This window comes from Tinamus guttatus, unplaced genomic scaffold, assembly GCF_059628265.1.
Source record: "Tinamus guttatus ecotype Peru unplaced genomic scaffold, ASM5962826v1 Tinamus_guttatus_pri_ptg000355l, whole genome shotgun sequence".
NCBI lineage: Eukaryota > Metazoa > Chordata > Aves > Tinamiformes > Tinamidae > Tinamus > Tinamus guttatus.
Window position 1 is genome coordinate 434911 of NW_028288889.1, and position 16727 is coordinate 451637.

Consider the following 16727-nt stretch of genomic DNA (forward strand, 5'->3'; position numbering starts at 1 on the left):
TGTTTTAAGAATGCAAATCTTGCTGGAGACTTGTTTCTGCTTAGTTGCATACATCCTGTTTTTTGTACTCAACCCAATGGAATGAGGTAGGATATTCACCCACCAATAGGATATGAGAGACTCAAGGTGTGTGAAACAGGAGGAGCAGAATCAAGGGGGATCATGTTAGTTCAGTGAACTGCAAAAGCACTGAACACAGACTTTGACACTACCACTAATAGTTATAATTTGCCTCCCATGATGAGACCATCTATAAGTGCTATCAAAATAGCATATAAACTTACTTGGAGTGAAAATGCTCGTAAAGCAGGAATAGGGATTAAGGCAGCCATAAAGAAAGCAGTAACATTGCTGATAGATGTAAGGGCTACACTTGCTCCTGTTCGCTTCAAACATTCACCTGTTCTGTCCTGCAAAACAAATGGTGCATCTTAAATGTCAAGTGAATAAGGTGATGTCCTGCAAATGAAAGGATCATCCTACAGATATAGTATGGTAACAGTGAAAACTATTACAAGGAATTTCTGAATACAAATGTGCATTTGAAAGAATCTGACAATATACTAATTATGGTGCCCGGGAGAAAGGTAGATTACATATGAAGCACTAACATTTTTGAAGGTAGAAAGCATTATCAAAGCTACAGGAATATTTACATTAGATATCAAATACATCTGTAGGATGTATTTTGTATCAGTGCAGTCTCTTTGTGTTCTCATCATTTTCAGATAAAATAAGCATGCATTAACAACATAGATACATAATGTATCTACATAAAGTATGCAAAAAAACAAACAAACAAAAACAAGGATCACACGCACACAAAAAAGAAACAAGCATATATACACAGGACCCTTTCGCAACCCAGTAGGCTATTTTGAAGCATATAGAGGTTATAGTAGAATACATTTGTAGTGCCCTGCATGATGAACCATCTGAAAAGTGTACATCAAAGACATTGCTTGTACAAAACAAAATGGGCAAATATACATTGCTTTTAAATGGTTTGTACATTAGATATGAAACTTTGGACTGAAAACAAAAAAGTCAATAAAAGGAAAAGATCATAAAAGTGAGGAGATTTCAGATTTCATAACATAAAGATGCTGTGCTTTGGAATGTCATGGTCAATTATAAATAACATGAAAGAGAAATAGGGAAAATATGTAAAAGATCACATTTAAGGACATAACACAAACAAAGGTAACTGAATACAAGTAAAAACGTTTCTTCACTAAATTGAGCTGCACATCTTCCTTTTCACTTTAAGATTTTTGTGTTCTTACATTAAAATATTTTATCATTTTAACATCAGACTTGTATTCCAGGTTGCTCCAAATTTTGCCTCAACTTTCACTGAAGTTTTGAGCACACATGGAATTTGCATTATCTAAACGAGCTTTTATATCACAGCTATAAATTAAACTTTCAAAATAAAATAATCTAGGATGCTATTATGTAGGGGGAAAGAAAGAATGTCCCAAAATATTCTAGGATCACGTGCATTGCATTTGCCATCAAATAAAAAATAAACAAAATTCACACGTCCCAGAAACACCTTACTATACAATTTTAGGTACAATATATTTTCCCACATTAAGTTTTTTCTTTTGTTTTCTCCCAACTCCCCATTTTGTCATTACCTCAAATGGAATTCTCTTATTCTGCCCTGTTTCACTAAATGCATGTGCTAGAAGGAAAACATCATCTACACCAACTCCAAGAGCAAGAAAAGGTAAAACCTTGGGGAAAGAACAAACAAACAAAAGAACAAGAATTTTAATATATTACTTCTATGACCTACCATGCAGCTAGTTATTAGATGGGTAATTAAAATGACTTTCACACTATATTTGTACTCAAATCCAAAAATAAAATGAAAATCAAAAGGATGCAATACAGCTCTTTTATTTTGAAACACTGCTGAAACACTTGAGGTATACCATGTATGGTCACAAAATCTCACTAAAAATAATTCAAGGCTTGAATAGGCAAAGAATATTAGATTACATTTCAAAATATTTTTACGATCCTTGCAGAATTCAATCATCTTGATATATTCAGATGCAAGGCAGCAGCTTATGCTCAACTGGATGCCTACATTCACACTGGGACACAGAGAAACAAATATTCCAGAATATACCTAATGAAACAAACTGCAAGATATTTGTCCTTTCTTTTTAATATCATAGAACAGCACTCTCTCTTGATTTCTTACAGCATGATCTATGAGATAGAAGGCACAATTAAAATGTTTTTAATTAAAAAATTTAAAATGATTGACTCAGATATGTTCATTTACTAGCAAAGTACTTGTAATTTAGCAGCAGACTTGTGGCTCCTTGATACCTGAGTTGTGGCAGCATTAAAGGAAATTCCAATCAATGAGCACAGGCCCAATCCTGCAGCTACTGAGAGTGCAACCAACAAGACTCCTGCCAGCCCCACGGCACCCTGAGACTTGGCACAGTCCCACCGCAACATTGTTAAACAGGCATAGACAAGCTGAAAGTAGAGTAGGGAGAAAAAAAAAAGAGACATAAGCAAAATATTAGGATGGATCTTTCTCTAACAGCTATATCCCCCCAAGAACATACACGACTTATAAGCATTTCTAAACAGAATAGACACATTAGCGATGTTACATAGAATGTTTACAAACTGCCAGTTTTAAGTATTCTGAAAATGTTCTGGACCGCTGACTGGTAACAATAAAAAAAGCTGTTAAGGCCTGCTATGCTATCAGAGACGGTTAAATATATATATATATATATATATATATATATTACCATTAGCAAGTAGCCACTAGCTACTCTGATAACACTGACATCAGAAAATGACTTTAGGATGTCATCCAGGGTAGTTGCAGTAAAGGAAAGCACCTTCTGAGTAGAGTTTTGTGCAACACTTTGATGAACAACCTATGAAAAGGAAAATAAAACTTAGTGTGGCTTAAAAAAAAAGCATATTATCTTCCACAGCACACATTTGAAATCAACTACTTATGATTTGAAATCAACTACTTTTATGCCTAAATTTTTCCTGTTAAGACACACACCCTACACAATAGATTTCACTGATGCTGCATGAAATAAATATTTTTTATAGTTATTCTGTACAAGCTACTGATTATCCAAGTAGAATTTTCATCCTTCAGGATAGGCCACTGCACTTATAGCTCATTCAAAACATTTAATTTAAATCCTGAAATGTAAAGAGGGCACCGATTTGCTGTTGTACGAATTTTGCCTTTAATCCAAGGCTAGAGTGCTTGTCAGGGTGCTCCATTGCCTGGCAGTTTCACAGAGGTCAGAAACAGCGTGGCAGAGGTAAGGACTTGGGACACAAAGGCACTGTCACATGGCCTCATTTTCCAGACATCTTTAGAGCAATCACCCCAAACAAATGCTTTTAAATTTAGCGTAGTTCTTCTGTTCCTTTTAAGTCTCAGGAAAGAAAAAAATGTTCTAGAGCTTTAGACAGCAAACAGCAAACCCTTCCTGGCTTCTCTTGTGTGTATAAGCAAGTGCCTTCTTAATTATAAAGGGAAGAAATCAACCTTTTAAAATAGCCTGTTACAGCTAAATCCAAGAGACAACCACTCACATGTAAAGCCATGACAGAAGGCAGTGGATCTTAGTAAGACTTTATAGCACAGTTTCAATTTTACCTCAACATACATCCTCTGCCAGGCTTCCAGAATTTCTGCTGCCTTATCCTCATTCCAGTTAATGTGTGAAACATATTCATACCCCTTGAAGTGCTCATACATTTGCTTTGGCGTCATTAACTGAAACATGGTTTGCAAAGCCTGTGCACTGTAGCAGGGAGAGAAGAGGGAGAAGGAAGAGGCATAAAATAACCATTTGAAAAGCCTGATAGAAGATTGCATGAGTTTTTGATTTTATAGGGCACATGTTCACATTAAAATTGAACAGAGTATAATTATTCTACTATGTATCTGGTGCAGCTATACTGGTAATACTGGCTAAACTGGTAATAACTGGTAATAAGGCTAAATCTGGTTTCACTGAAGTTAATGAGAGTTTTGCCATTATTTTCAATAGGATGAGATTCAGGAATAGAGAACACAACCCTACAAATCAGGTATAAAGATCATAATTAAGAGACATATTACTATGAGGAGGACACAGGACTAGTTTAGTTCTATGAGATGCTGTAAATGCAGTAAGTTGTTGGCAATTTGTAATTTGAAGACCTTGGTCTATTTCTTGGAGAGAAATACCAGACTAAGCTCCTAATACCTGACAAGCAACAAGGAATATCCAAAAGGCAATAATTATTCATCATAAATTTCCATAGTAGGCAACTGTATTCAACGATTTTAATTAAGGAACTATTTTTAAGGAACTGTTTAAGGAACTATTTTGTTTTTCACCAATAATATATTCTTTGGCTACTTGATAGAAGACACTTCAGAGACCTTTTTCACAATAAATCAAAATTAGTTTAAAAAAAGCTTCAATATTTAGTACCAATGTAAAAAAAAACCTTCAGAATCCATAGCAAAATTTCTAGTAAAATTATTTGTATTAAATATGCAAACATTATACTACTTTTATTTTAATATAAATTTGGATTCATCTTATCCATTTAAGTCTTTAATGATTTTGTGTCTTATATTTTTCAGAACAAATCTACTTCAAAGGGGCTTCCCTCCAAAGTCCAGTATTTCATGACTTATTGAATAAGCCTGAAAAAAAACGGTTTTGTAAAAACGCTATTTGAGTTACAGTGACAAATAATAGACTTTTCTCTTTTTCTCTGTATTGATCTTAAACAGTTCAATGGAGGTGTTGGAATTCTAAGAAAAATCAAGTGAGCAGGCACTTTACACAGGTTATTTTTTTCCCTTTTTCCTTTGATCATATTTCAAAACATGATCAAAGTTGTTCAATGCTTTAAACACTGTTCAGTGCTTTATACATACATTCTGAACACAAAATTGCTAGGAAAAAAAATCTTTATGAGCAATATATACTATTATTCTTAGGTTAGAAGCAGGAAGCAATGACATCTCTTTTAAACATCTGTCTAATCACACTTAAATTATGTCCTTATTGGGGATTTCTTCCTAGACCAGCGATAACAATATGCATCATTCACAGATTCTGAAATGTAACTAATTTTGCATGATCACCTGCACCTCCCCAAAAGCCCTAACAAATAAAAGCTTTAAAGTTTTCTTTAAACATTTATTTGCTTACCTGACAAGTTTACCAGAATTGTTCTTGACTGTACCACCTATAATCAACTCCTCCTGCCAATGCATGTATTTTCTTGACAGTCCATAGCATCCACCACTCAAAACAAGGGCCACATCAAGAGGCTAGAATAACATTATGAAAAAGCAATTCATCAGTTGTACAACTTCAAACAAACTCAAATTCTAAATGAACATCTAGTGTACTGGAATAACAGTTATTATAAATAGTCTAGGAAGTCTACAAAAAGAAATGTGCTCAACAAATGGAATAGTCAAACCAGCTGAATACTCGTTCACCAGGCAGCAGCTTTTCCAAAGCCTAGTGTGAATGAGATAGGGATAGATGAAGTTGGAGCCCACAGCTTCCTATTCTTCACAAAGGTCGGTAAAACTGTCCCTACTTGAAGGAAGCCTTAGTGCATGGTGTCAGTGTACAATGGCAGCCATATTCCAGAAGCTGCATCCCCCTGAGGCATGTTGGCTGCTGAAATGGTGCATCACCACATTGTCACACCTAGTTGGTAGCTGAGAACTGTAACCTCACTTGAAACATGTAGGATTAAGTATTGCATCACAGACTGAGGGAATGTTAGTGACTCGACTAATGGTATATAGTAGGAGCAGAGTAATGAAATTGCTGAAGAACATGAAATATATATTGCTTGGAAGAAAATGGTGCCATCTCCTCTCCCCACATACACAGCCTCCCTTGAAAAGATCTACACAAGGATAAGCAGACTTACTTTAGTGGAATTTTTGTTAGGAGCCGTGATTGGGCAATCGGGATCGGCAGGATTCAGGCAAGGTCGATCCATATAACCATGACCAACCTCTGCTTTATTCAGCATTTCTTCCCAGCTCTCCACTTGGTAGTTTATTTTCTTTAACTCTTCCAAGAATTCTAAGGGGTCAAAGTTGATCCACTGCAAAGGTGGTTTCCCTCTGTAAAGGAAATCAGGGGAAAATGACAAAGAAAATAACAAAATAAGTACTGAAACAAAAAATTATTTAATTCATATTCACAAAAATGACCAAGTTGTTTTCTGTTACAAGCTAAACTCTTTCTGGTAAGGTTGTTTCATAAAATGAAATGCATGTTTTAATTATATTAGTGTATGTGTAATTTTCCTGTAGTCACATTAATTTTAACAAAAACACTCAGTACTTACAGAACAAGTTACTCTATGAAAGGGAATATTCACATGTTAAATATACTTCCATTTACAAACAAAGTAAAACAAACCATCAAGCACCAAAAAAGCAGCCAACTGCTGCTTCAGATAATTTGCTGGAAGGGGAGAGAGAAAGAAGAGAGGGAGCTGAGGAAAGAAAGCCTTTCACATAGTATCAGAACACCTCTTGCTAATCTAAAAATCATCTTGAAAATGTAATCAATCAAAATAGCTGATCTTTAGCTGATACTGTGCTCTTTCAAACAAATTGGCAGGTTGACTATCAATCATCAAGCTTTCCTGCTACCATGGCTATCACCACTATCCCTGTCACATCTCCCACTCCCCACTTTTGAATCTGTGATGTTGACAGATCAAAAAGGCTTTCAGCTGCCTTATGCTGTGGCTCAAACCACACTGTATCTGCTTAATCAGGTTTAAGTCAGGTTAGATATTAGGAAAAAATTATACACGGAAAGAGTGGTGAAGCATTGGAACAGGCTGCCCAAGGAAGTGGCAGAGTCACCATCCCTGGCAGTGTTCAAGAAACGTGTGGATGAGGCGATTATGGACATGGTTTAGTAGGCATGGTGGTGAAGGGCTTACAGTTGGACTTGGTGATCTTGAAGGTCTTTTCCAACCATAATGATTCTATGGTTCTATAAGTCATTGTTCCAAAACTCCCAACAAGAAAACACAAACCCATTTATTTCCCCATTTAAACATGCAGAAAATGACTGTACAGATTAATAATTAATTCTTTGAAGGACCCAGTGCGTATAATATCACATCTGTAAATTGTGAGAAATCACCCATAAAAGACACTATATTTGGTTTCTTTAATGATCTCATAAACAAAGGATCTTTTTAAATTCCTTAGGGGGACTTGAGATTTTACTCGACGGCTACATTTTTTAGAACTACAATGACTTCCCAGACAATCATTATTTTTGTAGTTTATGAAAATAAACTTTTCTGTTTTTATTTTAAAAAGGCAAAAAAAGTTTAAAAGCATGATTTCATAACTTATATTTTCTTTTACATGTCAACAAGAAAAGTAACAACATAGCACTTCCAATTGATGCCTACAAATCCTCTTTTAGAAACAAAATCTTTGTTTGATTAAAAATGCAGCTTCTGAAGTGATACCACAATTTATTTTTTATTTTTGGTTAAACCAGAATCTGAATAAACAATGGGAACACAACTCAAAAACATGCATAGTTTTACAATTAAAAACAGTCAGACTAGAAAGCTATAAAAACAGCATACTTACAACAAATAGGCAGTTCCTGATTGAAGCTTTGCTCCCTCCCAGAAGCAGTCCAAAGGAGTGATAATTAAACAAGGATAAAGAAATTCTATAATCTGTCAAAATCAAAAAGGAGGGGGAAAAATTCAGTTAGAGTAAAACATAACCAAACAGCACAAGCTGAATCATGAGAATATAAAATGCTTATACCCAAATGCTTATTATGCCTACCTGGTCCATGTAACCTGCTTCTGTGATGAGTTCTCCTGATTTATAACATAAGTGTTCCAATTTCCATTGTCTGTAATAAATATAAAGAACAACAAATATTTTTTTTCTTCACAAATACTGAAGAGGTATTTTTAAAAGGCAATATACATGTAAAATGGTAATTCATATACACAAGTAACGATTTAATGAGAAAGGCAAGTTTTATTCAGTGTAGGTATACCACATCTCACAAAGGCAAAGGCCTATCTTTTTGTAGTTATAGACTAGAAATATTTGTTTCAGTTATGATAAACAGTCTCTGCAAAATTAATTAAAAATAATGAAGCTACTTTGGGATTATCAGGCTATTCAACACAACTAAAAGGGACAGAAATCTGGCTCTATATAAATGAGATCACTCGTGACTTAAGATATCACTCTGTGACACAAGTGAGAAAAGGGTCAGCTTTGGGCTCAGAGGGCTAGAATACTCCTAGCCCTAACTCATGCATGCAGGAGAAAAGAAACAGTTAGGTTTTCTGCCTTCTTTGTTCAGCTGTATTACAGCTACCACTGTTGTGGCTTCTAGCACCCTAGACAAGGCTGACTAAAAGACAGTTGGAGCCATGACCCTAGTTCTCTTAGGCATCATCTGGATGTGCTGAAAGACAGTGGACTTTCTGCCTCACAGACTGCATCCCTAGGCACATTTCCATCCTGAAAGGGGCAATCTTGGAGGAATTGCTTCTCAGGGAGAGATCCCACTAGCCCAAAGCTGATGACTTGTTAAGACACATCTTTAATATTTGCATTTTTGGACAACTCTTAGGTCCTGCTCTCCAGAACACTCCCAATCTTCAGCTTTGGCACACTGACACTCTGAAAGCTAATTCTGACGTGACTGCTTCTATGTTGTTAAATATCCTAGTTATTCTACCCGCTGCCGTTTCTCTTTATACATTTTGCATTTCTCTTTATGCCCACACTACTGGAAGGATGGTAACCTATACTAGTGCTCACTGCCATTGCATGTCTCCTGTAAGTATCAGCAAGCGAGTTCAGCTACAATATGTAAAGCTTTTTACTGTTACGAATCCCATCAATAAGGTCCTATGTTTAACAGCATAGTTATAGCTCCTTTACCAAGAAAAAAGTTGGATACTGTAGCACTGGTCATGGGGGTACATTTTCAGAATCTCATCCAACCCCTCTTACACCATTTAATTTGTTAAAAGCCAGTTGGTCATTGCTCTCATATCACACTTTCAAGCATCAGTAACCAATGACATTCAAATCAAGAGAGTCCCAAAGGGTAGGGCTCTGAGGTGCTACAAATTTAAAAATATATGCAAAGGAGCATGTGTCCACTTTTTAGTTGTCTACAGATGACCAAGTAAACCTTTGCTTTTCCCCTTACCTGTTGTACATATAAACATGTACTCTGCTGGCCTGAAGTGCAGAGTCAAGGTGCTGCTTGAGTGCTTCTGTTGTTAGTACATTAGCAGCATCTTCCTGTGGCATTTGAATCATGAGCTGGGGGTTAAACATTGCCTCTTCTCCAATCTTCTGCCGTGTGTAATTTAACTCCCGACTCACTCGTCCACCAACTGATGGATAAATATTAACAGATAAAAAGAAGAAGAAATCTTTTCCTTACAGACCAGACCAAATATTCCTATGTTACAATTTCTTACACTCGTATACACTCTGGTCCAATAGCACATTTCAAGATAAATGGCTTCAATTTACATTCTTCTCCTAAATAATTTGGCAAAGGCTGAAGGGGAATGTTTCTCTTCATTTTTTTTTTTTTAAAAAAAAGGAGTGAAAGAGTAAGTGAGCATGTGTACTTCTCTGAAAAATGAAAAAAAAATATTGAGTTCACATAAAGAGGTACACTTTTGAGCGTAGCAGAACAGACAATTTGCAGTCAAACAATTTGCCTCAGTGGTCTGGTACCCACATAACGTGGTGGGACACAGCAAATAATTCATACTCAACATTGCATGTACATGCATTGAACAGTTTCCTGCATATCAAAACATGGTTAAAAAGTAGGGCAGGAGTTTGCAAAGCAGACAGGCTCTAGAGGAAGCAATATTCAATTTGCCTTGCTGGAGAAAATTACATAAAAATGGAAAGACATCTTCCAGCTTACAAAAAAAAAGCATTCAGCTAGAGTTCACATACTTTACACAACCTCCCCTGTAGTCTCTCTAGAAAATGCATGTGGGAAGGAGTTCAATTAATTCAGTATATTACCTGAATCAAGACCATATCCAGATGAGGAGAACAAGACCACCAACAAACTGTTTCCATCTCTTACAATTTATTACCTTTATTGCTCTGCTAAGTCCAAGCCTAGAGACCTGGTCTAATTTGTTACATTTTCATCAGTTGTAGTCACCTTGTCACTGATCTGAATTACCGTCAAAGTTTAGAAGTTGTGTGGCAGTGTGAATAGAAGTTAGGCACATACATCTATCTATCTTTTCTTAGGCCTCGTAACTGAAGACTGATCTGTAACTAGTTGGCAGCATGGTAGATAACATCGTCAAGTCTATGAACAAGCCTGGGACGTACTTTTTCAGTCAGTTGAACCCTCCTCAGTCTACCTGTAATCCCATTGGGGATGACAGGACGTCCAGGCAAAAAGTTGGGCCTCAGCATGGGCAAAGCTGTCAGAATCAGTTTATCAATAATTAAGTCATATATTTATTCTGTCACAAAACATCACTTAATATCTAGTTCAAGAATTCTTTGAAGAAATAAGTATTTCCAAAACACACACTAACCATTTTCTCAGTCTGTCACACATGTTATTACCTCCTTCACATCATGTAACAGCAATCAGATCACAATTACAACAAATAGAAAGCAAAGTACAAATTTCACACCTGGATTCCCCTTATGACAGTGACAGAAAATATAAACATTCAGACTGTACATGCATAATTACAAAAAAAGAATGTTAAGTCATATGAAATATTAATACCCCACCAGGCAGAACTCTATGATATGCTACATTTTGCTTCATCTTACAGGGATGTGACAAGGGAGCACATGTATCCTAATCTATAGGTCTTGGAACAAAACCTTACTTTTGCAGTCCTTTACATGACAAGTAGTTCAGAACACAAAATACTCGCCTTCCTCTGTGTTTCAATGCCACCCAAGACAATAAAGCCCCAATTTAATCAGGACTGTGGAGTCTACATAAGCATCTCTTCCTGGTACTATAGTCTCCCTTTCCACTCGCACTTTACTTCTGCATTTAACTAGGACTTGAACTGAGAGAGTAAATTTGGAGCATGACAAAGGAGGCATTCCCATCTCTGCTGCAAGTGACCAACTGTTTACTATCAACAGAAATGATTGCTTCCTAATCAAGTTCTTGTCAAACTATATTAACTTCACTGAATGATTTAGCTAATCAAAACTTCATTGCACAAGTCAGTCATCAGAGGAGACACTGTTTTTCACCTTCTACATTCAAAACAAGAATAACAAAAACATCCAAGAAAGTGGGCACATGTTCCAGATCTCAACAATAGAGCTGCTGTACATTTTTCTTGAGGCATTACAGCACTTCATTATTACTCTGATGGGTCCATTATGTACATTTCTTCTGCTAAAACCAAAAAAAAAAAAAAAGAAGATAATTCCACAGGCTAAACTTAGATACTTTATACAACATAACACTCATATATATATATATATATATATATATAAACTTAGATTGCAGAGGAAAATTTTGACTGACTGCCAAAGACAGATTGTGAAACCATGTGAAAACATATGGATGGAACAGAAGCAAGTGGATACATCAGCGACCTTTCAATATATCAGAAGCAATAAAGAACAAGAAGGAAGACAAAAAAAAACACAAAAAAAACATAAATACAAAATTACAAAAAGCTTATACCAGTTATATGTTTCACTTATTTTAACTGAAAGTTTACAAAAAAAATCATTCATTGGGGACTGCCATGCTCAAGGATCTTAAGCCTCTACAATCAACTGCATAAGCACTTTTATTATGCAGGCACTCTTGTTGTGATTTTATTTATTTTAAGGTGTCCACAAGTGGTGCCAAACCCTAGGAATGACCCCTAAAAACATCACTGAAATGTACCTTTTGGCTCATTGTATACTGAAGATAAACAATACCAGGCTCAACACACACATTCCACAGAATGTCATTCCTTACACTTATAAGAAAAACAATATATACATATTATATTCATCAGAAGATTCCCACACTACGGGGCAACTGATGCAATAGAAACTATTATCAACCAAAGAGATGGTCTTTTGTGTTTTTTCTTTCTGCACTCTGTTTTTGTATATTTGGAGACAATATTTTTACAATTAAAATGCTACTGAATTTTAGATTGTATGTATGGCATAGAGTACTAGTACTTCCCATTTCCTTCCACACTGAAGACACACAGAGCTATTTCATGTCAATCTTCTAGTGACAAAGTCTGCACTACACTCTCCTGATATATCAAAAGCCACTTGATGGCATTCTATCCCTGTATTACGATTCCTTACGATTCAGTGCCTAGATAGCTGAGTTGATGGCACTCCTGTCCACAAGCCAGAATGTTTATGCAAATAACAGATCTGTACATGGACTCATGGCCAGTGGTAATATAACACAGCAGTTTGTACACTACCCTTTTAGTGGTGTCATCAGATTTTGGGTGGCTGATTTTGGTAGTGGAAAGAAGATACTATGCCCCCTGTAAAATTAAGCTAACAAGAAAAAATAAATCAAGTCAAAGTAATAACATCAGTGTCCCCCAGCACCATTCATAGAATCATAGAATCATAGAATGCTTAGGGTTGGAAGGGACCTCTAGAGATCATCTAGTCCAACCCCCCTGCATATGCAGGGAAACCTAGAGCACGTGGCACAGGACTGCATCCAAGCGGGTTTTGAAGATCTCCAGAGAAGTAGACTCTACAGCCTCTCTGGGCAGCCTGTTCCAGTGCTCTGTCACCCTCACTGTTAAGAAATTTTTCCTTAAGTTCCTATGGAATTTTTGATGTTTCAGTTTCCGGCCATTTCCTCTAGTCCTATCAGTGGCCACCACTGAAAAGAGACCATCCCCGTCCTCTGCACTCCCTCCCTTGAGGTATTTATATACACTGATTAGATCCCCTCTCAGCCTTCTCTTCTCCAGGCTGAACAGGCCCAGCTCCCTCAGCCTCTCCTCATAGGGCAGATGTTCCAGGCCCCTGATCATCCTCGTAGCCCTGCGCTGGACTCTCTCCAGCAGCTCCACATCCCTCTTGTACTGTGGAGCCCAGAACTGGACACAATACTCCAGATGTGGCCTCACCAGGGCGGAGTAGAGGGGCAGGATCACCTCCCTCGACCTGCTGGAGACACTCTTCTTAATGCAGCCCAGGATTCCATTGGCCTTCTTGGCCACGAGGGCACACTGCTGCCTCATGGTCAACTTATCATCCACCATGACACCCAGGTCTTTCTCTGCAGAGCTGCTCTCCACAAGGTCGGTCCCCAGCCTGTACTGGTGTCTGGGGTTATTCCTCCCCAGGTGCAGGACCTTGCACTTGGCCTTGTTGAATTGCATGAGGTTTTTCACCGCCCAGTTGTCCAGTCTGTCCAGGTCCCTCTGGATGGCAGCACAGCCCTCTGGGGTATCGGCTACTCCTCCCAGTTTCGTGTCATCAGCAAACTTGCTGAGGGAGCACTCTGTGCCTTCATCCAGGTCATTGATGAATAAATTGAACAGGACTGGACCAAGGACTGACCCCTGGGGGACCCCACTAGCCACAGGCCTCCAACTAGACTCTGCACCGCTGATCACCACTCTCTGGGCCCTGCCATCCAGCCAGTTCCTAATCCATCTCACTGTGCACTCATCTATCCCACACTTCCGGAGCTTGCCCAGGAGGATGTTGTGAGGGACGGTGTCAAAAGCCTTGGTGAAGTCGAGATAGACGACATCCACCGCTCTCCCCTCATCTATCCAGCCGGTCATTTCATCATAGAAGGCTATCAGGTTAGTCAGGCAAGATTTCCCCTTGGTGAATCCATGCTGACTACTCTTGAGCACCTTCTTATCCTCCATGTGCCTGGAGACAACGGCCAGTATGAGCCGTTCCATCACTTTTCCGGGGACGGAGGCGAGGCTCACTGGCCTGTAGTTGCCTGGGTCCTCCTTCTTGCCTTTTTTGAAGACTGGCGTGACATTGGCCTTCTTCCAGTCTTCCGGCACCTCCCCCGTTCTCCAGGATCTTTCAAAGATGATGGAGAGCGGCTTAGCTATGGCATCTGCCAGCTCCCGCAGCACTCTGGGGTGCATCCCATCAGGGCCCATGGATTTGTGGGTATCGAGGTTCCTTAGGTGCTCTCTGACCCAATCTTCCTCTACCCAGGGCAAGTCTTCCTCTCCACCAGCTTCTTCTCTTGTCTCTAGGGCCTGGGGCTCTAAAGGGCTGCCCTTGGTAAACACCGAAGCAAAGAAGGCATTGAGCAACTCTGCTTTTTCTGTGTTATTTGTAACCAAGGTGCCCATCCCGTCCTCCAGCGGACCCACGTTTTCCCTTATCTTCCTTTTGCTGTTAATGTATTTGAAGAAATTTTTTTTGTTATTTTTAACGTCCTTTGCCAGCTTGCCTTCCAGACGTGCCTTAGCTTTCCTTGTCGCATCTCTGCACTCCCTGACTACGTTCCTGTATTTCTCCCAGGGGACCTGTCCTTTTTTCCACCTTTTGTATACCGCTGCCTTCTGCTTGAGCATTGCCACAAGCTCCCGGCTCATCCACGCAGGTCGCCTGCCCCCTCTGCCTGCCTTCCTACACACAGGGATGCACTGTTGCTGGGCGTGGAGGAAGTGCCGCTTGAAAACTAACCAGCTCTCTTGGGCCCCCCTTCCTTCTAGAGCACTAGCCCATGGGATTCTACCGAGGAGGTCTCTGAAGAGGCTAAAGTTGGCCCTCCTGAAGTCCATCGTCGCAAGGCTACTTACAGCCCTGCCTCCTCCTCGCTGAATCGTGAACTCCACCAACTCATGGTCACTGCAGCCAAGGCTACCCCCCACCTTAACATCTCCTACTAGGCCCTCCCTATTTGATAGCACGAGGTCCAGTAGCCCACCTCTCCTCGTCGGCTCCTCCACAACCTGCGTCAAAAAGTTATCGTCGACGCTCTGCAGGAACCTCCAGGACTGCTTATGCCTGGCTGTGTTGTCCTCCCAGTTGATGTCGGGGTAGTTGAAGTCCCCCATGAGAACCAGGGCCTGTGACCGTGAGGCAACATCCAGCTGCCTATAGAAGGCCTCATCAACCTCCTCGTCTTGGTCAGGTGGCCTGTAGCAGACACCCACCACAGTGTCTCCCACATTAGCCTGCCCTCTAATCCTTACCCACAAGCTCTCAACTCGCTCATCCTCCACTCCCAGGTTGAGCTCCATGCATTCCAGTTGCTCTCTCACATAAAGAGCAACTCCACCACCTCGCCTTCCCAGCCTGTCCTTCCTAAAGAGCACATAGCCTTCCATGGCAGCGCTCCAGTCATGCGAGCTATCCCACCACGTCTCTGTGATTCCGATGAGATCATGACGCTGGGACCGCACACAGATCTCCAGTTCATCCTGCTTATTCCCCATGCTTCGCGCATTGGTGTACAGGCATTTCACCAATTCCTCACTTAATATATCAGTTTCAAATGATCAAAAATGTGTATGAAGGCTCGTGTTCAACATAAGACAGTTTTACTGCCAGCATTTTTGTTGATGAATATTAGTTCTTGTTAAAAGCCCCTGAGTGGCTTTTAGAGAGAAAAGGGGAGTCCTTTATCCCTCAATGCAGGACAACCACAGCTCCCCTCTCGGTTCTTTGCCAGCACACAGGAGAGCCAACATGAGTCAGTGAGTCTCCAAACACATCACTGTACCTCCTGAACTTCACTTCTGGGTGAAATGGAAGCTGATCAACATACTAAATCTTTTGCCCTTCTCAAGGGCCTGCAGAAAGGGTCTAAATGTCAATACAGACACCAGGTTATTAAGAACTATCTGTGAACGAGCATGTCTCTCCCACATGCAATGAACAGCTGTCAGGTTGTAAGAAGTTTTAGTCGTCCTTAACTTGAGGAAGACCTGAACCCATGACCTAAAGGTGAAAGGCTCTATATCCCATTACCAAGCATTTGTGTCTCAGTCCCAGAATCTCAGTCATCACATGATAAAATCCTTTGGCGCATCTTAAGTGAGAAGCACTCAGAAAACCAAAACTTCTCACCTCTAGTATAAATTTTCACAACACTGGTGCACCTTCCCCAATAACGAAAGTGTGAAACTTGCTTTATTTTCATTGGCACAACTTCTGACTCAGATTCCACTGACTTGGTAACAATTTTGAAGTCATTGGATCATTCTGTTCATGCACTCATTTCTACCTTAAATTTCACTCTTATCTGTACAAATTTTCTCAAAATTAGCATTCAATATTTGCATGCTATTACATTAACATGCTTATAAAGAACTCTGGAACCTGCTACTAGAAACTACAGTCCTTTCTGTAAAGGATAATTTTAGGAATATGTTTGACCTTCACTACACTAGAAGATCCTGATCCCAAATCAGGCAATGAATGATAGCCAAAAATCACAGCTCGACAATTTTCTGTCCAGTTATTCAAAAGGCAGGAAGCATTTCTTTTTCTGGATATCTTAAAATGTTCCATTGAAAATTGCTGGAATTGCAGCATATAGCCTGAGATTTTGTTATTGTTCCAGATATAAACGCTCTCTTTATTAACCATCCAATAGCTACCTTTTATGTGATTGCATAACAAATAGCTTTGTAGAGAGCAAGCCTCTCTCTTA

General features: G+C 39.2%; 1 protein-coding gene across 2 annotated transcripts in view; it reads right to left on the reverse strand.

Annotated features, from left to right (window-relative positions):
* Positions 1–16727, reverse strand: part of LOC104569237 (protein patched homolog 1) — a 60847-nt gene that overhangs the window by 16422 nt on the left and 27698 nt on the right. For both annotated transcript variants that reach the window (XM_088529894.1, XM_088529895.1), the window contains exons 3-12: positions 9279–9468; positions 7883–7952; positions 7676–7767; positions 5971–6169; positions 5229–5350; positions 3671–3818; positions 2790–2921; positions 2350–2505; positions 1644–1742; positions 285–410 (exon numbers count right to left, since the gene is read on the reverse strand). In XM_088529894.1, coding sequence (XP_088386020.1) covers positions 285–410; positions 1644–1742; positions 2350–2505; positions 2790–2921; positions 3671–3818; positions 5229–5350; positions 5971–6169; positions 7676–7767; positions 7883–7952; positions 9279–9468 — 1334 coding nt within the window. The remainder of the gene's footprint in view (positions 1–284; positions 411–1643; positions 1743–2349; positions 2506–2789; positions 2922–3670; positions 3819–5228; positions 5351–5970; positions 6170–7675; positions 7768–7882; positions 7953–9278; positions 9469–16727) is intronic.